Here is a 26,511-nt window from a genome sequence, read left to right as displayed (position 1 = left end):
AAAATGCAATGCAAGCACAGTAACAATTTCTTCTGGTTTAAGCATTACCTTTTGTACTCCCAGAGTCAAGGTCATGAAAAGCTGGTCTCTAAATTTGTAGTCTGGAAGCTGGTGTTCCTAACTAACAATATCCTAGAGCTTACCACATCTTTCCCGATAGAAAGTCTTACTAGGGTTGGCATTAACGCAACCCACACCCATAAAAAAAATGGCCGGTTTTCATTTTCAAATATATCTCAAAATGGCCCTCATTGGCTATGAGTGTCCTTTGTCATGACATTTGGTTCTGCCTTCTTCCTTTCCCTCTCCACACCTCCATTCCCATCCCTCTCCCCATCTCCCAGGCTTCTTGTGCCTCCATCAGGCAGGAAGCCATCCTTACAAATATGGCTAATATTCAAACACAGTCAAGCCTAACCATTAACACTGGCTTTTGTCCAACTGCACCAACCTGTACCAACATGGCCCATACAAATTTTTGTCTTTCAGATAAAATTCTTGAAATCTTTTGTTCCAATTCTTTTGTTTCAATCCAGATTAGTTTACACTTTTTTTTCTATTTAAATTGGTTTACATGTAAATATGAAAATAAACAAAAATATATCAACCTCCCAAAAATACAATAAAACTGAAATACACAACGGTTTGTTTATCTAAAATCTTGGGTTCCTCCAACTTCAAACATTACTGCTTACAAGATATACTGCATCACAGCAGGAAGCACCAATAGGGGCAGGACAATGCTGGGTGTGAAGGCCGAGTTGCAGAGTGGTGTGGAGCAGTAGCACACATGAGCAGAGACAATGCCAGGGATGCCAGTCTGCACACAACCATCCTCATGAGACTCATCAGCACATCCTTTCTTAGCACCTTTGCTGTCTCCCACTGTTGGTAAAAAAAAAAAAAAAAAAAAAAATTAATCATTAATAATTTGATTGATGACAGCATTACAACAGTATGACTTCCTAATTCACAAATAACTCTTAATCATCAGTTGTTCTTGGTGTCAAGGGTTTCTATTAAAATTATAATCTAACTTGCAGCAGATCAACTATTACACTTGAGGCTGAGCCCTGTAGTGAGACTTAACATCATCCACACTTCAACCATCTCCATGACTGCCAGAAAAATGGTTCAGATGGAAAGAGGGTGTGTACTTACAACTTCCACCCGCTGAGAAGCAAGAGCCAGTGCCACAAAACTCCACTGAAGTGCCATCCTCACCCAAGGTCTTGGTGTAACACATAAATGCTGCCACTGTTGAGAGAAGCACAATATAAACACAATCAAATATATTTCCACAGCATACAAAGTCTCACTGTACCATGGCATTCATAGCACCACATAGTATATACGCTTTAATTACAAGATACATATACAAGATTATCAATAACACCTTCCAAGTATAAACAAAGCAGTACATTCCTAGTCAGCAAGATGGCAATTGAATATTAGTTTAATGGAAAAAGTACAGTACCTATATGATGACATTTATCTTGGCCTGAATGAATACAGCATGCATTAAAGCCTCTAAACTATAATTTCTGCAGCCTTTGAAGATAAAGATAGACCAGTTGATTATGACTACATCATCCACCTTAAGGCAAGTGAAGTTTAATATCATTAATACACAAGAATTTGCAGATCCTCCAATTTTCTTATAACCAACCTGCATTGACAATAGCGAAGAATGTCAGCACCACCAACAGGGTGCGGCTACTGAAGGGCATGCTCATCTTTTATCTGCAAGAGAAGAAAAGTTACTAATTGTGTGGAGTAACCCAAGTTTTATGCACCTGTAACACAGTCTTAAGTTATTCAAGGAGAATCTGCAACTTGAATCTCCAGTAGATCTACTGTACAAGTTATAAAAAAATATAAAACTCCTCAAAACTTTTCTCACTGATTATTTATCCATCATAATTTATTGACAGCGCAAAACGGCAAAAACAACAGAGGAACGCCACTAATGAAAAACTAATTTACACATTAAAATTTGTTGACATGGCCCACATACAGTCAAGGAGTCTCAATGCCGCTCATATACCAAAAATAAATTAGTACAAATATAGTTATGGTGTCATCTCTAAATATACACGATCGATTCTTCGTCTTACACTTCATCAAACTTCATATGTATGTATGTGTGTGTATAGTTATGGTGTCATCTCTAAATATACACGATTGATTCTTCGTCTTACACTTCATAAAACTTCGTATGTGTGTGTGTGTTGCTGACGCCTTTCTCAGAAGTTCCTCCTTCCTGTGTAAATAAACTTCCTCTCGGCACTCCCAATTCGCTCACATGACATTGCATATTGCAGGCTTCTTACTATTATAGGAATTTGGCTAGACCATGTCAGTCATAGGGCTGCTCGTTTAAGATTTGTTTCCACGAAGAGAAGCCGCGTGCAACTGCCAACTGCAGGAACAAGAAAAACACCTTTTCATACGCCTGGCAGTGCTGCCTGACCCATGTAGAGTACGAAACCTTTTATAATTATAATCCTGGCATAAGGCAGTAATACTATAAATAGGGATTGCATGTACTCAACACGTCATCTTTCAATGTGGTTCATTATCTTCAACATTTCACCTCACGGCTCACGCAATGATGGTTCTTAAGGGTTCTCACGGGTATACTTGGAATTCTAGCGATATTTTTACGAAATATATGCATTGAAAACAGAGAACCGTAACCTGAAGACCTACCTACTTTTGTGGCCTTGGAATGTGGCTAGCTTTTTAAGACTAATAAAATACAACGCAGCAAGCCCAACACGTTAACACAGTCTTGTTACAAATGCAAGTGCGTGTGTGCACGAGTCCTGCTGCATTCAAATATAAATCATCCCGCTGTAAAGGATGCAAGCCGCTATTCTGGTGTAGCTCGGTTCTCATCCAGAGCTGCCAGATGCAGGGAGATTTCCCTGTTTTAGGGAAATTTAGGTCTCAACAGGGAAGAAAATTCAAAATGTTCCAAATTCTAGGGAAATTTTGACCAACGGACTCACACCCTTCATCCGCAGTCCCCACCCTTGTCCTCCTCCCATCCTCTTCACCCGTCATCCGTACAATAATTATTTGTATTAATTTTGATCAATTATTTATTGTTTCCTTTCCCTATCAATTGAATTTCAATCCACTTCTGAGGTCTCTCTCGATCACTATATCCTTCCTCTACCGTTCACTCTACCTTCCCTCATCCCCAAACAGCGTCATGACTTGTACGAGACCCGTATACCGTCCCTTCCCTTTCCTCCCTCGCTAGCTAGCTGAACCTGTTTTCTACGAGACCGATAGAGACCCGTATTCACCCAGTGTCATGACACGTACGAGATCCGTATATCGTCCCTCCCCTTCCTTCCCTCGCCCCTGCTTGATAGCTGAACTTATGACAGCTATATTATATTCGTGTGTATGTATATATATATATATATATATATATATATATATATATATATATATATATATATATATATATATATATATATATATATATATACACACACGAATGTGTGTATGTACGTATGTAAGACGTTAAAAATTACGACAGGGAAATGCTGCTCTAAATAGGGAAATATTTTTAGGCAAAACAGGGAACTTTTGGCAACTTGATCTGGCAGCACTGTTCTCATCACCGGTGCTGGCATCGTACACAAAACAAGTGGTAACCGGAAAGGAAATATAAGAATGGAGTTACGAAGTTGAATCCAAGCTTTATTCTATTCCAGTCTCATTCAAAATGAACATATAACAAGACATCCCGGTGATCCAAGAACCAGGTAGTTATATACAAAGGATATATAATCTTTTAAATAGTAGATATTATTGAGCTTAGTTTTGAGCAACCTAATGATTAAGTACTAGTTGATATTCCTTACGGTGATATATACCCAAATAGATAAATAAAAGGATAATAAAAGGTGTGTATATACTATATAGTAATGCTATATGACTACAAGCGTTAGGACCTCCCCAGGATAGCTGTGTTTATACCAAACCACACCCTTTCTAGCTGACAAAGGAATCAATACCCTTGCGAATAAACGTCACAGGAACTGGGGCAGGAAGCTAAATGAGTGTGGCTAGACTCAGTGGCGTCAGTCTGTGGTGGTGGTGTTGGCTAGAACTGGTGTTGGCTAGAACTATACTAAAGGCAAAGGGCGGGGTGCTGGAGGAGGGATATGCTCTACTTTCCCACATTACCCCACCATCACATTTTCATACACACACACACCATTCATGGTTACCCCACCATCACATTTTCACACACACACACACACATACACACACCATTCATGGTGGTTGGGTGATGCAGAGGAAAGTTTCCTAACCTTCAAGTTTCACTATTACCTTCACTACAACTACCACGGCCACCAAGATAATGAGTTCATAATGTTTGTGTCCTCCATAGACACATTTCAATTGCACAACACTAAGCTTGTTCCTTCATTACTTCAAGAAAGAACCGATACCTTTAACAAAAAAACGCACACTATCCTAAGCCACATAAATCCTGTGAAGTGCCAACAAGACTTAATTCTTGGCGCGCACGCACGTACAAACACACACGCGCACGCACGCAAGAAATCAAGTGTGAATAGTTACAAGATATACAGACGGCTTAACAACCAAAGCAGAATGCGAAGCGTCGCAGCTCGTGGTCACAACAGCTCACGCAAGAATGAGTCGGTCTACAGAGCACAGACCAGTGAGCACTGAGTAGGCTACCAAGCGGCGGAGCCTGAGAGGAGTCATTGTGCAGCCAAAGTGTAGTTGCCAACTTGTGCTGCTGTCGACTACCGACAAGTTCCTCTAAAAAATGGTTCCCAACAGGTGGTTCAATGATTAATTTCAAGGAATCTAGGAAAAATTTCTCACACGGTAACAAGAAAAATTTTCCACAGTAATTAAAAGATATACAGGTTGAAATTCATCAAAACTGAATTGAATGCCTTGACTATGCTAGATAGACTATTTCTTAACATCACTGTCGTTAACTGAACGAAACGGCCGCCACTGGTTTCATGAGATAGAATGAACATGGAATGAACAAGAATGAATATGGAGGCAACACACAGTAGGATTTTGTTCTTGACCGTAGGCGTGACAAGCCAACTCCCTCCCCACCCCCCAGATGGATCACGTCATGAGATGAAGTGTTGCCAATTGCTCACTATGAAATTTCTTCAGCCAAAATTTTTGGATAAAAAAAAATGCCGGAGACTTCAATTTTGAATTAACCAATCACACACACACGGTAGCTCTGGTTAGAGCGCTGGCTTCACAAACCAGAGGACCGGGGTTCGATTCCCCGGCCGGGTGGAGATATTTAGGTGTGTCTCCTTTCACGTGTAGGTGCTGTTCACCAAGCAGTGAGTAGGTACGGGATGTAAATCGAGGAGTTGTGACCTTGTTGTCCCGGTGTGTGGTGTGTGCCTGGTCTCAGGCCTATTCGAAGATCGGAAATAATGAGGTCTGAGCTCGTTCCGTAGGGTAACGTCTGGCTGTCTCGTCAGAGACTGCAGCAGATCAAACAGTGAAACACACACCTATATACTTAAGGTAGGTAAGGGATGTAACGCAACGGGTTGTGGCCTTGCGATCACTGAGCGGCATGCGCGTCCTACCCACGATCAGTGAGCTCTTTCCGTAGGGGGAAATCATACAAGTAATTAGCAATAGAATGGTGAAGAACGAGGGTAGGTGCATACGAGGACAAAGCAAAGAGGTCGAGGGATGGGAAGGCAAGTATATAACGCGGCTGCCACTCTCTAAAAAGGATACGGACACTGGACGCGATTCGCTGGGAGGGTGCAGGGTAGCGGGATGCCTGGCGGAAGAGAGGTATGAACAAACAAGTTATCTACCTTAGTGACCATACCGGATGAGGGTAGCGACTAGCTTGTGTGATACCCGCTATCCGCAACTGTTATACCCACTCGTGCAAATTAACACCTCGCTACTATCTACCCTCCCTGAGAAATGCGTGCAGTGACTGTGTGTGCGTACCCCGAAACCCAACCGCCATACATAAACAGCGCGGCATGCAAGGCTGGGCGAACATACTACGAACATCCCATCTGAAAAGCAATTATTCTTAAGCCGGAAATTAACTAATAACCCACGTAAAAAAAAAAAAAAAAAAAAAAAAACAAGACTACGTAGAAACCAACACAACATACTTAAGCCGATGGTTCTTTTCAACGGCTGAGGTGGTACAGAATAGGAGTTTCAACGTGGATGACTGGACGAGGGAGAGGAAATACACGGGGAGGGTGGGTTAGGGTGAGATGAAAGAGGGTTTAAGGAGATTGGGGGAGGGAAGGGAAGGGAAGTGGATAAGGTGAAGGTTGAGGGTAAAGAGCATTTGTTCGTGTAGTGGAAGCCGAAATTTATGAGAAAACGGCCAGTTTCTCTCTCTCTCTCTCTCTCTCTCAGCTGCACCAGGGGTAGATGCAGTGTTGCCACTTTAGTCTGGAATGCTACCCATAAAAAAGTTGCATTTTACCCACAAAAATCCCACAAATTTTTATGAAATACCCACAAATCTACCCACAAATATTCGTAATTTTTATAGTAACTATTTTTCATGGTGGTTAATAAAATCAACAGAATAAATGTGCACATGTATTTACACGATTATTTCTGCATCATTTTATAACAAAATTGTAGTTAAAAAAAAAAAAAAAAATCCTTCAGAAACAGCAGCCAGAAGTAGTTAGTTTAGCGGAAAGAAGAATTTTAACTAATAAGGCTACAACTGGCTTGAGCGATCATTCACTAGTTTTAGTCCGTGTCTATGGAAATTATATCATCATTAGCCTCTTCAGCACTATCTTTAGCTCCAAAGTTTCTAATAATTTCATTGGAAGGTACAAAAGTTGAGCAGTTCAGTGACTGCAGTTTCAGTCCATAGCGAATTTGCAATATGGCTTCAACTGATCTTACAATTAGCCTATTCCTTAATTTTGAATGAACTACGTTCATTTGTGAAAAGATTCTCTCAATGGTCGCATTTGAGTAAGGCAAGGACAGTAGTGAGAGTGCAAGTGATGATAAATTTGGAAACTTTTTTACACCTGAGCTCATTGTGTATTCATTTACCTCAGCCCAGAAACTAACAGTATCATTAAGGCATTCTTTGGGCCACTGCACAAAGCTGACATTTTCCCATTCATTCTCCAAACTATCCATATCTGCAAATGTTGATTTATATCTGCAGGCAACAGGCACAATAGACCGTTTGCACTGGGAAGTAACGTTAGAGGGATGAAAGTTCTTTAACATCAGGAGAATGTCAACATTGTCTGGAAGGCCTACTCTGTTACGTACAGTACTGTTCAGCTAGTCCACTTGTACCATGCACGGGTACTGTTGGTTGAACCGATGTAGTGAGTAGGTGAGTGAAGAGTGGCACTGTGAGAGACCGTCACCGTGGTGTGGACTGTTGACTGAACGTGATCAAAAGTTCAAAACAGGAAGCGTACGGGTCCCGCGGCGCGGCGGGCGAGGCGGAGGCGCTGCAGCACTCAAAGCAACGGGATAACAAACCACTCTTGCATGCACGGGTCCCGGACGCTTCCTATTTTTCATATCTTGACTGAGCGTACGGCAGGATACAATAATAATAATAATAATAATAATAATAATAATAATAATGTAATCGTAGATTTATATATTCAGCATAAAAGTCCTAAAACTACCCACACATACAATGAACACCCATAAATTTTACCCACAAATAGACTTAAAATCGCCTCACCCACAAAGGCACCCACAATTATCCTGCTTACCCACAGATTTGTGGGTAAGAACCCACAAAACGGCAACACTGGATAGATGACTCATTATTTGAGGGCGCTCTCTCTCTCTCTCTCTCTCTCTCTCTCAGCTGCACCAGGGGTAGATGACTCATTATTTGAGGGCGCTCTCTCTCTCTCTCTCTCTCTCTCTCTCTCTCTCTCTCTAACAAAGTACTATCTGCTGCATCAAGGAAAGATGATTCATTATTTGAGGTTTCCAAGAAGTGGCGTGATTGGGATTGTTCCTCGCGTATTGATCCGAGAAGGCGACCTAAGACATGCCCCTCGTTAACCTCAGAACAGAAACGCCTCAAAGACGCCTGTAGATCAATATTAATTCCCTATGGTCAGTATTTCCCTCCGGCATTTCTTTGGTAATTAATGCTTAACGCCTATATGGTTATCTAGGTAGTTGTTCTAAGCAGAAGTCTTATGTTATTATGTGTCTATATAGTCAGTGTGTTAACTCATTATGTAGATTTGTGGAGTCTACATTGATCTGTCTTGTTGCCAGTGTGTGTGTGTGTGTGTGTGTGTGTGTGTGTGTGTGTGTGTGGGAATGGGTGGGGTGTGTTCCCTTCAGGTTTCCGTGCTTCACTACTATTAGAGGCTCGGCTGTGTTTTAGCTAGTTTGTTTGCTTGCTTCCTGCTTCACCTATCTCATTTCTCATGCTTCATCTAAATTAATCCCGATGTTCTGTAAATAGGTAAGTAAAGTAACCATAATAATAATCTAAACCTAATAGACCCACCAACTAAACCTTAGGATGAATGTGATTATTTCAATTGTATTTATTATCAACAATACTGTAAGGGACGAGTTTTCTTTTAAGTAGGAAAAAAAAAAAAAAATGGAGAAGGCTACCACACTTATTTTTTCGAGTTGACATCACTTAAGAAAGCCATTGACTTGATTGCTAAGAAGAAAACTAAGGAGAAGGTATCTACGTGATTTAGAGTTGGCATCACTTACGAAAGAAAATAAATCAAAGGACTGTTTATTTTCCTAAATGATGCGAAGTGAAGGAAGATGAAAAGGACTAGAACAAACTTACACAAAGCCTAGGGTTAATTCTGCCTACCACTACATAGCGTTCACGTGTCCTCGCCTACCCTGCTCTCCATTATGATAAAAATTACATGTGGTTTGCGGAGCCTGTGGTTAAAATTCCTGCCTTGTGTGGTAAAATGAAGTAATATCTCTGGTTAAAATTCCTGCCTTGTGCGGTAAAAATAAAGTATCAGTATCTCTCTCTCTCTCTCTCTCTCTCTCTGCCCATGGGGAAGGCCTACGAGAAGGTCTGCAATAAAAACGACCTTAAAATAGCGAAGTAATGACACACCACCATCGTCATCTTCCCCATCATCCTTCTCTCTCACCTTGCCTCACGTTTAGGCTTAAGGTCTTGGCTAGGAACCACAGGGGTTACGTAAGAGAGAGAGAGAGAGAGAGAGAGAGAGAGAGAGAGAGAGAGAGAGAGAGAGAGAGAGAGAGAGAATGGTGCACCTCACCAACTGAGAAACTGCTTGTGAATTTTTACTACATCCAATCTGCAACGATCAATTTTGTTCCATTTGTCTTTTTCTCTCCGTCCACCATTGCCTTTGTTCAAGCACTGGCTCCACCTAGCACTACACACAAGGCAACTCCTCCAGAAATCACTTACACTAAACCGCTAAACGTACAAACTACAACTTGCACCACATGGCTTCACTATCCAGCACACAACACCTAATATATAAACTAAGGATCTATAATGTATTGCATTCCCCTCCCCTCCCCCACCTCTGGTTAATGCCGTATAGCGAAATTAAACCGCTTAGAATCCCAACAAACCTCTCACTTTACAACGTTAATAACCGTCGATTAAACCTTCTATTGCATGTAATACACACCATTTATCTTTTCTCTATTACTGTTTAGCGTGTATATTTGGGAGGTGAATCGAAACATCATACGCGTAACTTCTGAGAACTAATTTAAATATACCCTATACACACCACTTTAAAGGTCAAGATTTATCGTGAACATAGGGATACATCATATACACGAGACCTTATGACCTTCAAACATTCTTACTATGACGCACCACACGCACTAAAACATGTCACCCAGCTTTCCTGGCATACACTACGCCGTCCTGCTCACTCACGCCTTACGTTAATCCCTCGCCACAATGGAACAAACGAGTGACGTCAATGGAAAGGCGGAAATGTGTGGGAGATGAAGGCGAGGAGTTCATAAGATTGTAGTGATAATGTAATGACGTGGAAGGATTGTTAAATGGACTAAGTTGACGTCAACACGAACACCACGAATAAAAAAAAAAAAAAGCATAGAAAGATGGAAAAAGAAAACAAGAAAAGCTCATAAGAAAAGGGCTGGATTTCGCTGGATTGGACTGGGTGGTGTGGGTGGAGGGAGCGAAGACATCCAAGTTGGTGGATATGAAGGTGGACACAGGCGGTGGAGTTGTGCGCGTGCGTGGGAAGAGAGTGAAGGGAAGGAAAGGGTGTGGAGAACATTAGGCCGGCCTTGGTTGGTCTTCCCTTCCAGGATGCGGTGATTGTGTGTAGCGTGACTTGTTCTTTATCCACTTGGTGTAAAAAAAAATCTTACTGGGGTTAATGTAACACACACACACACACTCTTTGTTACTATTCTATTCTTTTTTCTTATGTGAAGTTACTGGCCACACGAGCGAGGGTCATAATCATACATCACAGCGTGGATCTATACGCCAACACCACGTCAAGTTTGGAGTTATACTTGCAAGCTCACAAAACCTTGACTGTCATGGGTCTGTGCTGCCGGGAAATTCGATATTTAGCGATGAGTCAACTTTGTGTTTTTTAAAGGCTTGCATTCTTCAACTTCAGCGGATATCAAGGACTTTTTTTTCTTATTGTTTTTGTAGTAAACTGCTAACTATAAGGAAAAATACAAGTTAACGAATATCGAGCGAAATCAACAATCAGCGGATATCCAGGACTTTTTTCTCATTGTTTTTGTAGTAAACTGCTACCTAGAAGGAAAAATATGTCAACTAATATCGAGCGAAATCAACAATAAACAATTTCGTGGTATTAGAAAAGTCATGACAAAAAGCATAAAGAAATAGTTTATAAATAAAGGCCACAAAGAGCAGGTTTTTCCCTCATGGCACCAGTAGATAGTCAGGACATTCTTGAGAGATAGAGAGAGATAGAGAGAAATAAAGATAGAGACGTGACAATTTCGGGATTACCAATCTGACTGGAAAACACGAGTGACAGCTCATTCTCGGCTACATAGCCCAACGAAACTAATATCCCGCAACCCATAAATTCTCAGCTGGAGGAAGACCAAAATTCAACTTCCAGCCACGCCTCCGCCTCCGCTTCCTCCTACAAGGGAAGAGCTCTATCATCACAAGAAGGGAAAGAATAGGTAGTGGTTATGACGTACAAAAAACCACAAGTAGCTACGTAAACAGGAGGCATGAGAGAGAGAGAGAGAGAGAGAGAGAGAGAGAGAGAGAGAGAGAGAGAGAGAGAGAGAGAGAGAGCGCTCAGTCCACGATCTCGACTAATCCTACATACAACACACGAATTGGCACCTCACGAACAAGTCCACAGTTCTTCCTATAAATCCCCACTCTCAAATCACACTGTCACTTCCCTCAATTACTAACACAAACTTCTCAACCTCACCGTTAGTTTGGGGCGACCTTTATCACACACTATCACTCGAATCACTGCAGGCTGGGGCGAGAGACGACTTGGAAGACCGCCAACGTGCCGAGCTTGGAGTGAAAGTGGAGTTTGGTTCGGGTGGGAAGAAAGGATGGGCGGGGAGAGTGTGGGTTGCAAGACATCTCCAGATACTTATTTTCCAATGGTTGTTCTATACCACGAGTGTTTTTCCGGGTAACTGTCTTGTTTGGGGAAGATAATGGTGGTGGTGCAGTTCGTTTATTTTTGTATTGTTTTAATTTTTCGTAGAAGTAAGAAGGAATTTCTCTCTCTCTCTCTCTCTCTCTCTCTCTCTCTCTCTCTCTCTCTCATAGTGATAAGTGGTTACCATTGTTATTTGTCGAAATTATAATAACGGGAAACTCATATAAAACGTCAATGATTAGGCTGCAGGGATACCAAGCGGTACGTGAAACACACACACACGTGACCACAGAAGCCCCGTGACAAGCAAGAAACGATCACATGATGGTGAGGTAGTTACACTTCCTTTTCCGTTTGAATGTCCTTCTGTCCTTGAGGATATTTTGCAGGATCTCTCTCTCTCTCTCTCTGAAGGTAAATAAGGCTATGTTTAAATAAATTAAATATATTAAATCGTAAATACAAAATGTTATCAATATTCTCATAGTGTACAAAATACAAATACATCCTCAACTCGACAGAACTTGCACACATCGGGTACAACAGCGTATCTTTATTCTGCTGATTTCATCTCTCTCTCTCTCTCTCTCTCTCTCTCTCTCAACAGGATCACATGAACCCAATAAGGAATACGAAAGAGCACCACTTTTTTTTTTTTTTGACACACTGACTAGAAACATATACAGGCGATTCGTATTCCTAAACACTTTGAACTTCCACCAAAACTATTTCCAAAGGCGAAAGAGAGGATAAGTTAGGCTCTCACGGGTGTTTTAATGAATACTTGTTAAAGTATCACAAAAATCACGGAAAAAAAGAGAAAATAACACATTTCCACCTCTTTAACGCAACAGCAAGCCAGTACTATCAATCATTCATCCCTTTCTCTGGTAAACCATGGAACTCCTTGCCTGTCTCTGTATTTCCATCTATCTATATAACTTAAATGATTTGAGAGGTTTGAAGATATGTATCTCATTCTTTTAGCTAACTCTCTTTATTGACACTGTTCGGGAACTGGCATCTCCGTGGTTTTTTTTTTTTTTTTTCGTTTTTGTTGCCCTTGGCCAGTTTTTCCCTCTTACACACACACACACACACACACACACACTAACAACCACCAAAGCCTGTTGAAAGTTGTCCATATGAGGCTTCGGATCGTTTGAGAATAGATTTGAGAATCAAGTGAGCATCAGACTCGGTGGTTGTTATACGGCAGTCATCACATCACTAGGAGATCAGGGAGGCAAAAAGCGATGCAGTGTTATGATGCGCTAAGGGTAGGACGAGGACGTGATGATAATGATACTCCAAGTCTTTGTTCTATCCTTCTGAACTCTTCTTGTAGGACAAATTTGATGATTCCATTTGCCACTACAGATATCAAAACAAATTCGCTTCAGGACTTGATGGTGACGAGTAGCAGACACTGGACCTACTACACCCCATACTTCCTCCATCACTGCCAAAACGTCACTTTCGAGACTCCAGACCCTTTGTAATGGACCGGACCGGAATGGATGTACAATCACGTCAATGGTGCAGTATATGTACCGTAGGTCAGGAATCACAGGTGAATTAGGTAAGCTATACAGTATCTTTATAACCGTCTGTATTTACCAATCACTGTCGCCACTGCCTCCACAGAAAACGGCACACAGGGATCACTGGTCTAGTTGGGCTTGTGGATCTCCTTCGTCAGACTACACAAGATTATGAATAATGAATGTCACCTGCACGTGGCCGAGTCTATGCCATCTTGCGGACAGAAGACTGGTTTGGCCACGGTTTTGTATTCCCTCGTCAGACGGGGCACATGCAGTCGTGGGAGAGGACGCGGAGAGGTAAGTGATGTCTCCACAATCAAGACTCACCTATTCATCGCCTCCTCGTACGTGGGCAGCCCCTCGTCACAGGCTGGGGCGGTGTTGGCTCTTGCAGGTCTCCCGCTAATCTCCAGTTGATGCCTCATGTGTTCATTAATCACACTGGCAGATGTGTTTCTTCTGGAACTGTGGTGGACCCCCGGGATGGCCAGGGAGTGAAACAGGCTCCTTACGTCTAGCCTGGAGAAATTAGTGTCGCTACGTTCCCTCTGCGTGTCCAAGGAGGCGACTCCCGGAATGGTGTCGGTTGCCTGGGAGCAAGACTCGAGGTGCTGGCGTCTCCACGTGTCTCTGTACTTAGGAGGGCGATCCGAGAAGGGAAGGTTTTGCGACTGGCGATTGAATGGTTCTGCGCACAACGTGATTGCGATCCCCATGACGACGAAGATGAAGACGATTGCTGTGGGTCAAAGGAACAGGTGAGTCCCTTGTGTATGATTTCCTGAGCTCATTCTGTCCATCTCACTCATGCAAGATTCAACCAGTATCTCCACTTTTCATCACTCTCAACTGGAAAACTCTGGACCCATCTGCTTGTTTTGGTTTCCCTCTGACTTGAACTATTTCTAAAGGAACTCATCACATTATCTTCGCAACTAAACTACCCAGGATATTTAAAACTTCAGTAGCTTTTTAGGACCGATATTTAAGAAGCCAATTTTCCTCTTTTGTCTCTTTGGTTAGCCCTTACACTGGAAGACACACACACACACACAAAAAAAAAAAAAAATAATAAAAATAAATAAAAAAAAAATAAAATAAATAAATAAAATAAATAAATAAATAAATAAATAAAATGAAAAAAATAAAGCGGATGAAGGGAAACAAATATAGAGTGAAGGATGTATAGGGGGTAAGGAAGAAGGAACTATTGGATACAGGGTTTGATACAAGGGAGTTAGAGGAGTAACGAACAAGACAAAATGAACTGGAAAGGAATTAAGGAGATGGGAGGAAGACGATATTTAAGACGCCATTAGAAGGAGGTAGGAGTTACGTGGAATGACTTAAAGGAAAGTAGGTCGGAATGAGTTATGGGTTAAGGCTTAGAGAAGGAAGGAAGTGACAAATAGCTAAGAGTATAACACCGCAGCGTTTTATAGTCAGCAGATAGACTGTGTAGTAATCCTCCGTCTTTTGTCTGTGATTCAATTTAGGGCTGAAGCTTTACCCGCCTGTCAATCACCGAGGATTTGTGGATTTCCCGCTCTGATCTAAAAATACTAAGGAATTGATATGGCGTCGACTTTTTTTTTCTCATTATTCTTTATCAGTTCTCGTGTTTTTTCTTCTCCATACTACTATTACTACTACTACTACTACTACTACTACTACTACTACTACTACTACTACTACTACTACTACTATTACTATTACTACGAGTACATCTATCCCCTTAAAAAATAGATAGAGAAAAATTAAACTTCCATTACTTTATCTCATTCAAAACTGAGGTGGAAAAAATAACATATACAAGTAATATAAAAAAAACTGTGCTCTCTCTCTCTCTCTCTAAGTGTCCTGCATGCACTCGTCACACTCCTTCCCGCCACTCACCGCCAAAGAGTGTGAGCATGAGGGCGTTGTCATCCCTGCCGTTGGTGGCCCACTTGGTAGCGCCAACCGTCAGACTCACCAGGCAGGACATCACCACCAGCAACAGGATCATCTGCAGAAGGAGGTGGAGTTAGATGTAGTAGTGGTGGTGGTAGTGGTAACAGAAGTATAGTAGTTGTTAAAAGTTATGGTCATTCTTCTCACGACTGTCACTATTACCATCAGATGTTTGTAGAGAATCACCTTCCTCTTCCACATTTCGTCACCATTACCGTCCGTCACTGTCCCTGGCCTACATTATTTGCATTTCGTTTTTTTTTTTCTTTTATATATATCAGGTATGTATTAACCCCTTCAGTATCACACCTCGTTTTCATATTCATTCTGGTTACTATTTAGCCACTTTATACACCTTCAGAAACTTAAGTGGGGACTGAAATAGTAAAGACTCTAGCCATTAATTTTTTTTTTACCTCTATAGGCAAATAAATCGTGTAATCATACCCAAAACCCATGGTAAAAATGTGTCGCAGTATTGAAGGGGTTAAGTATATAATTATATTGTAGTAACCTTATTTGCATTTAGGTTTTCAAAGTTTTGTCTGGAGAACTAACTTTACGTTGATCAATATTCGAGTCTGCTAAAGAGTTTTCTCAGCAGACCTTACCATAGAATGATATACACTAGAGAGAGAGAGAGAGAGAGAGAGAGAGAGAGAGAGAGAGAGAGAGAGAGAGAGAGAGAGAGAGAGACCCCCTCGCTGATGCATTCTCCAGCTCCTTCACTCAGTCACCAAAATATCACAAGTCCTTTGGCCAAAGTTTCCCTACTTTACGATTTCAAGGTTAAACTGAACAATATCCTCTTCAGTACTGAGACACATTTTTACCTTGATTATTGGGTATGATTAGACGATTTGATTTGCATTAGGAAAGGTGTATGGAGGTCAAAAGATTAATGGTCAGAGTCTTTACTATTCTAATCTCAACATATATTTCTGAAGCTGTGCAAAATCGCCCAATAGAAACCAGAATGAATATGAAAACGCGTCCTGGTACGAGTATACTGAAGAGATTAAACCTTGTGTGGATCAACTGGCCTTTTACGGTGCCCTTATTCTCTCAAGCTCTTAAGGCAACACAGTAACCTTGCCCGGCTCGCCAACCACGCCAAAACATATCTTAACTGAACCCTCCAACTAACTGAATGGGATCTAGTCACGTTGATAGAGCCTAATGGTGTCTCGTGTCCTCTGCTACATACACACCACGGGAAGAAAACGGTTTGTCACTGTCACACCTGCTTGTCACTATCATGTTTCCAGTTTACTGTTTTTGTTTTGTTAATTTCCTGTTATCAAAAGACGTGTGGTTTAAGAGGTCAAGGACAGAACGTTGGTTTTGATACGTTTCCTAGGTACGCCTGCCTGTTCTTGTGTCGTGGTGGTGGTGGTGGTGGTGGTTTGTATCAGTCAGCCAAGGTATAAAAGGAAAGGTATCTGTTATTGATAAAGGTGGGCCAAAAGTCTAAATATGACGCACGCACCTTTCTCCCCCCCTCATTTGCTTTCCTCTCTCTCTCTCTCTCATAAATAAATAAAAGTTTTCAAATAATACACTTTTTTTTTTTGTATATATATATTTTTTCTACCTTCGTGTGCTAATCTTCAATTACACTTTTGTTTCCTCCTCCTAACTGCAGCTGATCTAAGACAATGCAATAATATGACACACACACACACACTTTTTTTCTCCTTATAACTTGGTATAAACCTAACCTAACTTACCATAACTAAACCTAACAACAGAAAGAATAACGTTTCGATGGAATCTTTTCTTGCATGACTATCTAACATAACATTAAAACGCGGAGAAGAATGGCCTTAACCCCTTCAATACTGAAACATTTTTTACTTTGAGATTTGTGTACAATGAAACATCTTTATTGACATTAGGAAGGATGTATGCAGGTCTTCACTATTCTAATCCTCACATGAGTTTCTGAAGCGGCATAAAATCAAATAGTAAGCGGAATGAATACGGAAACACTTCATGGCACTCAAGGGATCAAGAGGAAGCCTTGTCTTATATACCACTGAAAACCATCATACAACAAAGGTACCTAGTCTAGCCTAACGTAATAAAACACCGAAGGAATAAAGAGGAAAACTTATTTTACACCGTCTAAAAACAGACTTACAACACGACAGCGGTACACAACACACTTTCCCTTCCTTCTTACACATGTCAAGTAAAAAAGACCACGGCAGGACTAGAGAGGAAACCTTGTCTTACACTTCTAAAAACAGTCTTACACTTCTAAAAACAGACTCAGAACATGACAGCGGTACACGACACACTTTCCCTTCCTTCCTGCACACGTAAATAAACTTGACACACAGCAAAAACTTACCAGCCCGGGCCGGTTCTCTCTCAAGACGCGCCACATTCTGAAAATAACTTGCGCACTACAGGTTACGTCTTGGCTTTGAGTGCGTGTATGCGTACGTGTAAGTTTGCCTGCCTCCCTCCGTAGACGCTGTTGTTGTCACTTGCTTGGTAAGATGCAAACTGACAAGGAACTGGAGAGTGGAAACCTTTATCGCCCCTTCATCTGGCTACACTGCACTGTCCTCGTCACTCCTTGCTGCTCCGTGAAGTAGCTGATAAAAGATAAGGGAATTTCAGGAAGCCGACCACATGGATCTTGTGTTTTGTTTACCTGGGTGGATATTGGAGGGTGGTTTAAGGGGTTAGTACGGCTTAGTTTTATTGGGCACTTGTTTGTTTGAGATCCGATGAGTGCGTTTTGTTGGAAGGTAAACAGGATTGGGGGTGTTAAGTGGTGTTTATCTTGGCATCTACTGTACTATTACTACTACTACTACTACTATTACTACTGCTGCTGCTGCTGCTACCACCACTACTACTTGTACTGCTATATATTTACATTTCTCATGACAATACGTGTTTGTACACACATACAAATACACACTTAAGCACGCTCATTGATAATGTACACACACACACACGGCGAGGCAAATGGGCAAGCCTCTTAATGTGTGGGGTGTGTTCACCAAGCAGTAAATAGGTACGGGATGTAACTCGAGGGGTTGTGGCCTCGCTTTCTCGGTGTGTGGAGTGTGTTGTGGTCTCAGTCCTACCCGAAGATCGGTCTATGAGCTCTGAGCTCGCTCCGTAATGGGGAAGACTGGCTGGGTGACCAGCAGACGACCGTGGTGAATTACACACACACACACACACACAATTTTACAGGCCTTGAGATAATTTTTTTTTATCACCTTGCTTATTTTTTTTCTTCACACTGCATGATGCAATCGCTAAGTATTAGTATTGACACACACACACACACACACACACACACACACACACACACACACACACACACACACACACATCCTTCCGCTCATCCCTCCACATACACACAACGGAAGTCCACTTGAGATCTGACTTCCTTACTCTTTACCGGCTCAACAGTCACCACTACAGATAACGCTGGATAGACTTACGAGGGTCACATGCCTATCTCGTGCTCAAAGAATACAGGTACATTCATCCTCTTTCTCTACACATGCCAGCTTCCCTTCTTAATTCCTAATGCTAGTCTCTCGCCATCCCTCTCTCCCTCCCTCCTTCGCCCGCATCATAAACAGGAAACAAGTGATATTTAAGACGTGAAAATGCCTCGCCACCGGGTACGTGTGTGTTGGGTACTGTACACGTGGCGCAGTGAAATGTTCCTCGCTGCCCACATTCCCTGTTCTGCGCAGGTATGAGATGTGCGTGCATGTACATACGTACATACCTAAAGGGTCTGACGAAACACGGGGTTGGGGAGTCTTGGTGCATGGTGTTTGGCGTTTTAATGTTGCTTTGGCATACATGGTGTTTTCCGGAGTTTTCTTGTTTGATTGTATATATATATATATATATATATATATATATATATATATATATATATATATATATATATATATATATATATATATATTTAATCGATGGTTTGTTTTATTTTTGCCGCGTCATTATGAGTGTGTGTGTGTGTGTGTGTGTGTGTGTGTGTGTGTGTGTGTGTGTGTGTGTGTGTGTGTGTGTGTGTGTGTGTGTGTGTGTTGAGAATATAAACGATATTTTTTTCCCTCTCTGTAATTCGACTTTTAAGTAATTCAATACACCGTGCAGTCAGTTAGTCACCCAATCGACAAGGAAAATCAACTACAAGGCTCGAGAACAGTCACAACCATTATCCAAAACAATTAACACTCAGAAATGACGGGTTGTAATCTAAGTGGCCACGTTTCAGGAGATAATTCAGAGGAAGTTAGCCATGAATTCCAAAATGCGTGGTATTTATGCATGATCCAGCCACGTCGTGATGCAACAAGCAATACTAGGAATGTTGTGTTATTTTTACGACGAGCCATAAAACCAGTGATGAGTAAAGACCTTGCGCCAAAATATTCTTACGATAAAATGATTCACCGATTCACTCCTTACCTACACAACTGACTGACTCACTCACTCACTCACTGACTGCTCACTCATAGACCGTCTGTATAACCGAGCGAATAGCTACATACACACTTAAATGGCTGGCTAACTAATAGGTTGTTTAGTGTAAGAAGGGAACACTGGCCAAGGACAACAAAAACGATTAAACATAAAGGGCCACTTAGACCCCAGTCCCGAGCAGGTCCGAGAGAGTGAGCCAGAAGAATGGGATAAATGTCTTCAAACCTCCCTCTCAAATTAATTCAAGTCACAGGCAAATGGAAATACAGAATACGGAAGCAGGTAGGGAGTTCCAGAGTTTGCGCAATAAATCAATCATAAAAAAAAAAAATATTGTGCATACGACGCTTGCCTGATACCGTGCAGCTGATAATTATTCCTCCACAGCGGAGTGGGACACGCTGATTAACTCACACTGGTTATCAGTTGGATCATCAAACACGTGACGAGTGAACCCCGTTATTGTGTACGTTAACCCAGTGTGTTGTGTTGACCTAATTTGTCAGGGAGAGAAGTGGACCTAAACTCTTTTACTGTGATGTGCATCCACGGCAATGGGATCTCGATACAGTCCTCCACAAGCACCTACACGAAGGAAAGATAGATCAAAACAACATATATTCCAATTTCTGAACTGCATATGTGTTTAACTTGAACTCCAGGATGTTGACCGAGAAACGAATCTTAAACCTACTAACCTGACATGCATTCCCTCACGGCACTCGGACCTCGGTATCTCCACAAGCACCTACACGAAGCAAAGGTGGATTAAAACAACAAATATTCCAATTTCTAACCTGTATGCATGAGAAACAAACCTTTACCGTATCAATTTGATGTATATCCATCGGTATTGGGATTACGGTACAGTCCCCCACAAGCACACGAAGCTAAGGTGGATTAGAAAAACAGATATTCCAATTTCTAACCAGTTTAAATGAAAAGAACAAACCTGAACTCTTTCACTGTGATATGCATCCACTCACGGCACTGGGATTTTGGTACATTCCCTTACAAACACCTACATAAAGTAAAGGTGGATTGAAACAATAGATTTTTCGATTTCTAACATGTGTAAATGTATAATTTAAGCTCCGGGGGTGTACTGTAACAGGGTGATCCACGAGACTATCCTTTCCACCAGGGAGTGAGGGAAGTGTGAATAAAGAGTGAATGAGCGGATGGTGCTTTGTCTGGCCCGCCATGTGTATAAGTGGGGTAAAGAAATCAATGCCTGAAGGTCTTAAAGTGGTTGTGATGAGGGAATAATGATTAGAGAGTGGGGTACTTGATGGAGGAGCGGGGAGAGGGGTAAATGATGCTGATGCTGACTATGATCTGTCTCAGCGGGGTGGCAAGACAAGATAAGCTGCAGAACTGAGCTGACAGTTTCAATCATTCGACAACCCAAACGTAACCTCTCCCCACGACACAAACCTCGGCGGTTACTTCAGTTTGAACGTGTGGGAAAGGGAAGTGAGTGTGAAGGAAAAGTAAAGCATCAGAAACTGCAGAAATTAATTAACTCACTAGATCTGAAGAGCCAAGACTTATCACTAAAACTTATGCTGATAGTGTTCTCAATCTGAACGAGTGGCGGGTAACGTGAGTGAAAGGAGAGCGACAATGATACACACCAAGATGAAGCTCACTGCCTCGGGGTCTGACGCACCAAACCGACCTTCTTCATACAGGAGGAGGATTGTTTGTACTTCATTGCCGTCTTGTGCAGTTTACTGAGACTAATAAAAGGTAATGAAGACACTTTATATATATATATATATATATATATATATATATATATATATATATATATATATATATATATTACTTCGTCTAGCATTTCTTTATTAGTCTGTTCATATGAGATACACACACACACACCGCGTAGTGTAGTGGTTAGCACGCTCGACTCACAATCGAGAGGGTCGGGTTCGAGTCCCGGGAAGCGGCGAGGCAAATGGGCAAGCCTCTTAATGTGTGGGGTGTGTTCACCTAGCAGTAAATAGGTACGGGATGTAACTCGAGGAGTTGTGGCCTCGCTTTCCCGGTGTGTGGAGTGTGTTGTGGTCTCAGTCCTACTCGAAGATTGGTCTATGAGCTCTGAGCTCGCTCCGTAATGGGGAAGACTGGCTGGGTGACCAGCAGACGACCGAGGTGAATTACACACACACACACACACACACACACACACACTCTCTCTCTCTCTCTCTCAATTGCTCCTATTCAGAAACGCTTTACTCTCTTACCATGGCAATTTTCAAAGATCAGGGATGATTAGTAGAATTCTCAAGACTATTTCTCCTTTCAATAGGGTACAAAATCGTGTTAACCTGTCACTAGAACCGCGAGAACATCCTCAGAAACCAGTACAACTTAAACTACAGCATTTGAAATTAATTCATACCTGCAGGACTCCTGACGAAGAACTCTGCAACTACAAGACTGACGAATCCTGCAGACACATCCTGACATCCTCCTCTGTGTATCCTGCCGCTGCTTCCTGAAGGGAGTTGCGCAGGAAGGCAAAGGATGGACGTTTCTCAGGAGACGGGATCCAGCACTTCTTCATGAGTGTGTACAGTTCCTTGGGGCAGTTAGCAGGTGGGGGGACACCGTGGCCTTTCCTAAGTTGTTCAACTATATCCTTGTTGCTCGCGTACTCTGCAGTGTTGAGAGTCGGGGTGAAGGGAAGGTTATAGTTCATAAGATTGGGGTGAAGGAAAAATCGGTTCTTCAAGGTTGGAGTGAAGGGAAAGACTGCGGTTCATAAAGCTGGGGTGAAGGGAAAGGTTGATAAGGTCGCCATGTGCTTTGGAAGGTTCTAAGGCGTACGGTGGTAAAACGTGACCCATCTAATTAAAATGGTATGTAGGATAAAAGAAAAATATAAGAAAATATGTCAAGTTGCAAGAACACATAAGGCCTACACGTGGCAGTCCCTGTATAAAACACCTATTTATTGCCAACTTTCATCCCTAGCCAGACGTTTTGCCTGATCCTTTAAAGCTCCTTATGATTCAACAATAACAACCTCATCTTTTTATGTACGAAGGGAAACCTGACCAAGGGTAACAAGAGTGAAAAAAAAAGGCCCACTTAGATGCAGGACCGAGAGAGTGAGTCAAAAGGATAGGGACAAATTATTGAATCAAGTAGTAATAGTAAAGATAAAAACTGTTATACGGGCCGTTGAGAAGTGAAAGGTTGTAGATAAATCTCAGGTCGAGCCAGGAATAAATGTTATAAAAGTAATGCTGGGTCGAACTAAGATTTATACGACACCATCACTACTCAGCAAAGGTAAAGATTCCTAACGCCTCATTCACTTAGGTTGGTGATGAAATACGCGAGACATAACTGGAGGACAGACTATTTAACACACTCACCATGGCAATGCAGGGGGCTACCCTTCACAACCTCCACCATGAACATCCCAAAGAGCCACACACAGGTCTTGCTCGTCACGCTACCACACGCAGATAACTCCGGAATCACGGGTGCGAAGCGCAGGGAATCTGTCAGGGAACAAGGCTATTCTGACACATCTTGCTTTGCCTGACTGCCACCACCATCACCACCACTACCTCCACCGTCTGCTACTGAATATACATTACTCACATGTCCTTTCCCACACATAAGGCCCTTTATGTAATTCCCAAGGTTCTATGTATCTCTTCCTGAATACTGAGTGAGCGGCAAAATGAAGCAAGACGTGCATGTATTTGTATTCTTAATTCTCTCATTGTGCATGGCAAAAGAGTAAGAGTGGCGCTATCACCTGCAACTACATAAACTACAGTATACCAACGCTACACATACCACAAACTATGAATAAAATAAACACGGTACAACACTCTACTTTACATTCTAGAATCACCTACGGTCTACAACTCTCCACAACTCATGCCACCTCAGCACATTTGCCTATAACTCACATCAGCTATATATAGTTAATGAAGACAGCACAGCACGGCCACCTCACCTTCAGACGTCACATGCTGGGGTGTGCTGATGGAGAGGCACACTCGCAATTTACACACCAAGTCACTGGTCATGAGAATCTCCCTCACTGCCAGGTCGAAGTAGAGAAGGTCGTGTTCCTCCAGGTATGCCATGCCACTCGCCACCTACAGGTTGTTTTTGCAGTCATTAAGGAACTCTAGAATCAATTAAGGGTCAAGGAGCTTAAGAATTACTGGAGACCTTTAGAATAATTAAGGAACTAGTCAGAAGAAAGCGTCAGAATCATTATGAGATCTATTTTGAGTCACGAGGGATTTTAAGTGTCAATGTAAAGCTTTCGAATCAATAGTAAGAAGTTTGATTTAGACTCCAACACAATGAAACACAAACAACACATAAACAAACAGTAGCACACGTGTTGGTCTTCGTGAGGCTTTCTGTGATAAACCACACTACGTGCACACACACACACACACACACACACACACAGAGAGAGAGAGAGAGAGAGAGAGAGAGAGAGAGAGAGAGAGAGAGAGAGAGAGAGAGAGAGAGAGAGAGAGAGAGAGAGAGAGAGAATCAAGAAATTTAACATATGAAAGACAAAGGCTCCTCCTCACCAACCCACCTGAGACAACACGTGCAGGTGTAGAGGCAAGCACACCTGTCGGTAGCGCGATAGCCAGAACTGCAGGTTTTGGGCGCTGAAGGGACCCTCGGAAACTACGTGGACCTGGTGACCTTCAGTACACACCCCCAGCAGGTTGAGTAGGTTAGGGTGGTGCAGGCCTCTCAGGAGCTCCACTTTCTCCAAACACTCCTTGGCACCTTTCTTCATATCCGTTGTCTTGATCTCCACCTCCACGCTTTCCTTCCACTTTCCCGACCAGACCTGGACTGGGAGACAAACAAGGCCCTTAAATCCATTCTAATTCCTCTATAATACCCTAGAGGATGTTGGATATGGAATGCAGTTTAAAAGAGTATAATACATTAACTTCAAAAGAATATGGGATGAAATATAGAAGATGCACTAAAAATACAGCGGTTTGGTTTGCCTCTTTACCTGCCTGTGAATTCCCGAGGTAATCTCTGCCAATAACCTTAATGAATTCCAGATCACTGCGATTAATTTCCCAGCGCTCGCCTTGCTCATTGTGTGATGACGCAGCACGGTGGCTCTCCTGGGAATCAGTGCCTCTCCACGCCTCTGAGATGACGTGAGGGAACAATTACAGTGGTATATTGGTAGTGGCTGGACAGTGAAGGTCGACTCAGCTCCACTTAAAGCTTGACGAGCATTATGATTTGATTGGTAAAGGCTGCAGAGAGAGAGAGAGAGAGAGAGAGAGAGAGAGAGAGAGTTATCCCTATAAAAGACTTACCCATACTTAGCTTTTTCGTCAAATTTGATAGTGTTTCTCTTTTTGCCTCTCCGTGCTACTTAAGTGAGTACGTAATTTCCGGTGTCCATTGGGAATTACGCAGCTGTCCACTGTTTTCTTACATACAAATCCCTGACTACTATGAACACTTTATGAGGTCTATTTCATTCCTATATCCAACTAATCTTTCAAACAAGCCTTCACAACAACAATAATAATAATAATAGTGATAATGATAATAATAATAATAAGGAAAAATAAGAAAATTTAGTCCGTGTAATGAGGCTTTCACTATCTTCCGTGATAAGAGCAAGATAAAGCAGATAGCAAGGAGGAAAACCTGTCTGAACATATGGTTTGAGGAAGAGGCGACACGGGCACCAAGTTGAACGTGATTGCTAAGAAAGAGAAGGCAGATTGGGGTATTGCATCGGACATTGAGGCTACTCCGGTCAAGATTTTACAGAGAGAGAGAGAGAGAGAGAGAGAGAGAGAGAATTATCCCTATAAAAGACTTATCCATACTTAGCTTTTTCGTTTATATATATATATAAAAAAGAAGAATAAGAATAAGTAGAACAAGTAGATAGAAGAAGAAGAAGAAGAAGAAGAAGAAAAGACACATTATCTTCTCTATCCTATACGGGCTAATTTCTAAACAATCTTAATTTCAAGAGGAAACCGATGACAAAGGCAGCAACGAGCACGGCCTTCAATGTCACCAAACGTTGCGACATCTTTGTCATCTTCAGTGGTCTACCTAAAAAGCGAAACATAAAACCAAGCAAGAACAATAGGTTTACAAGACAACCAAGGTTCTCATTAAGGTGAGTGAGCATTACTCCATGTTATGCAACAGTTATTAACACTTTGATGGAACAAGCACACAGGATACGATCATCTGAGAAAATATCGTTTATATTTGTTTCGCTTTTCGACCACTGAAGATGACATAAAAGGATGTTGAAATGTTTGGTAGTATTAAAGATAGTACTCGTTATTGCCTCTATCATTAGTTTGCTCTATTATCTTCTCTTCCTGTTTCTTACCATTGTGTGACGAGAGAGAATCGGCGTGACGGTGGTGAAGAGGCTGAAGGTGGCAACACTGCTGGCCCATTACAAGTTGTCAGTTTTGCAGGAAGATCAACTTGTCCTATCCCTTTCACGGAGTCTCCTTCTAAAGAGAAAAAGACGCCTCGGCTGCTTCCTGTCCAAGATATTAACAGATGTTCTAGCTCTCCTCCGCCTCTACGTGCTGGTGAGTGTTCTGTCTTGAACATTGTGTTGGTACTCGTGCAAATCCCTAATTTTGAAAAAGAAGAAAAAAAAAAAAAAATAATGCAACTTACATACATTGAAATAATTGTTAATACCCTGGGATTCATAATTATATGAACAGTGCATATTATACTGACACTACATTCAGCAGCAAACACCATGCAAATACTTCTGTTGGCGAACAGTGGGAACGTTTACAAATGAGGCCCGCCAAGTTGCC

General features: G+C 41.8%; 2 protein-coding genes and 1 long non-coding RNA gene across 6 annotated transcripts; 1 reads left to right on the top strand and 2 right to left on the bottom strand.

Moving 5' to 3' along the window:
• Positions 1 to 1,194: 1,194 nt before the first annotated feature.
• On the bottom strand, positions 1,195 to 17,778 carry LOC123501325. 2 transcript variants are annotated; one of them, XM_045250101.1, is made up of 5 exons: positions 17,639 to 17,778; positions 15,131 to 15,242; positions 13,562 to 13,973; positions 1,670 to 1,743; positions 1,195 to 1,257 (listed from the first exon to the last, which is right to left on the bottom strand). In XM_045250101.1, exons 2-4 carry the CDS (start codon positions 15,240 to 15,242, stop codon positions 1,740 to 1,742), a joined length of 528 nt encoding a protein of 175 aa, XP_045106036.1. In that variant the 5' UTR covers positions 17,639 to 17,778; the 3' UTR covers positions 1,195 to 1,257; positions 1,670 to 1,739. The 2 variants fall into 2 exon arrangements, with proteins under 2 accessions (XP_045106036.1, XP_045106035.1); XM_045250100.1 differs by having other exon boundaries at positions 17,544 to 17,676.
• On the bottom strand, positions 17,285 to 26,305 carry LOC123501324 (tyrosine-protein kinase Srms-like). Of its 3 annotated transcripts, none has more exons than XM_045250098.1 (7): positions 26,061 to 26,305; positions 24,693 to 24,836; positions 24,255 to 24,518; positions 23,649 to 23,793; positions 23,053 to 23,181; positions 22,071 to 22,327; positions 17,285 to 17,793 (listed from the first exon to the last, which is right to left on the bottom strand). In XM_045250098.1, exons 1-6 carry the CDS (start codon positions 26,061 to 26,063, stop codon positions 22,101 to 22,103), a joined length of 912 nt encoding a protein of 303 aa, XP_045106033.1. In that variant the 5' UTR covers positions 26,064 to 26,305; the 3' UTR covers positions 17,285 to 17,793; positions 22,071 to 22,100. The 3 variants fall into 3 exon arrangements, with proteins under 3 accessions (XP_045106033.1, XP_045106032.1, XP_045106034.1); XM_045250097.1 differs by having other exon boundaries at positions 24,255 to 24,523; positions 26,061 to 26,288; XM_045250099.1 differs by lacking the exon at positions 24,693 to 24,836 and having other exon boundaries at positions 24,255 to 24,523; positions 26,061 to 26,288.
• Positions 19,905 to 23,383, top strand: LOC123501326. Its single transcript, XR_006673602.1, has 2 exons — positions 19,905 to 21,415; positions 22,077 to 23,383. It is a non-coding gene; the product is annotated as an uncharacterized LOC123501326 (long non-coding RNA).
• Positions 26,306 to 26,511: the final 206 nt, after the last annotated feature.

The sequence above is a fragment of the Portunus trituberculatus genome, chromosome 9 (genome assembly GCF_017591435.1).
Source record: "Portunus trituberculatus isolate SZX2019 chromosome 9, ASM1759143v1, whole genome shotgun sequence".
In the NCBI taxonomy this organism is placed as follows: Eukaryota; Metazoa; Arthropoda; class Malacostraca; order Decapoda; family Portunidae; genus Portunus; species Portunus trituberculatus.
The sequence above is the reverse complement of the archived record's forward strand: the minus strand, read 5'-3'. Positions and strand labels throughout refer to the sequence as shown.

Bases quoted from the DNA above. Each gene is read 5' to 3' on its own strand.
- LOC123501325 (XM_045250100.1), bottom strand. From the start codon at position 17,579: ATGTGGCGCGTCTTGAGAGAGAACCGGCCCGGGCTG. The intron at 15,243-17,543 runs GTAAGTTTTTGC...CTCCTTCTGCAG, and splicing joins GAGAGAACCGGCCCGGGCTG to ATGATCCTGTTGCTGGTGGT. The intron at 13,974-15,130 runs GTGAGTGGCGGG...TTTGACCCACAG, and splicing joins CATGCTCACACTCTTTGGCG to CAATCGTCTTCATCTTCGTC.
- LOC123501324 (XM_045250097.1), bottom strand. From the start codon at position 26,130: ATGGGCCAGCAGTGTTGCCACCTTCAGCCTCTTCACCACCGTCACGCC. The intron at 24,837-26,060 runs GTAAGAAACAGG...ACGTCATCTCAG, and splicing joins TTCTCTCTCGTCACACAATG to AGGCGTGGAGAGGCACTGAT. The intron at 23,794-24,254 runs GTGGGTTGGTGA...AACAACCTGTAG, and splicing joins ACCTGCACGTGTTGTCTCAG to GTGGCGAGTGGCATGGCATA.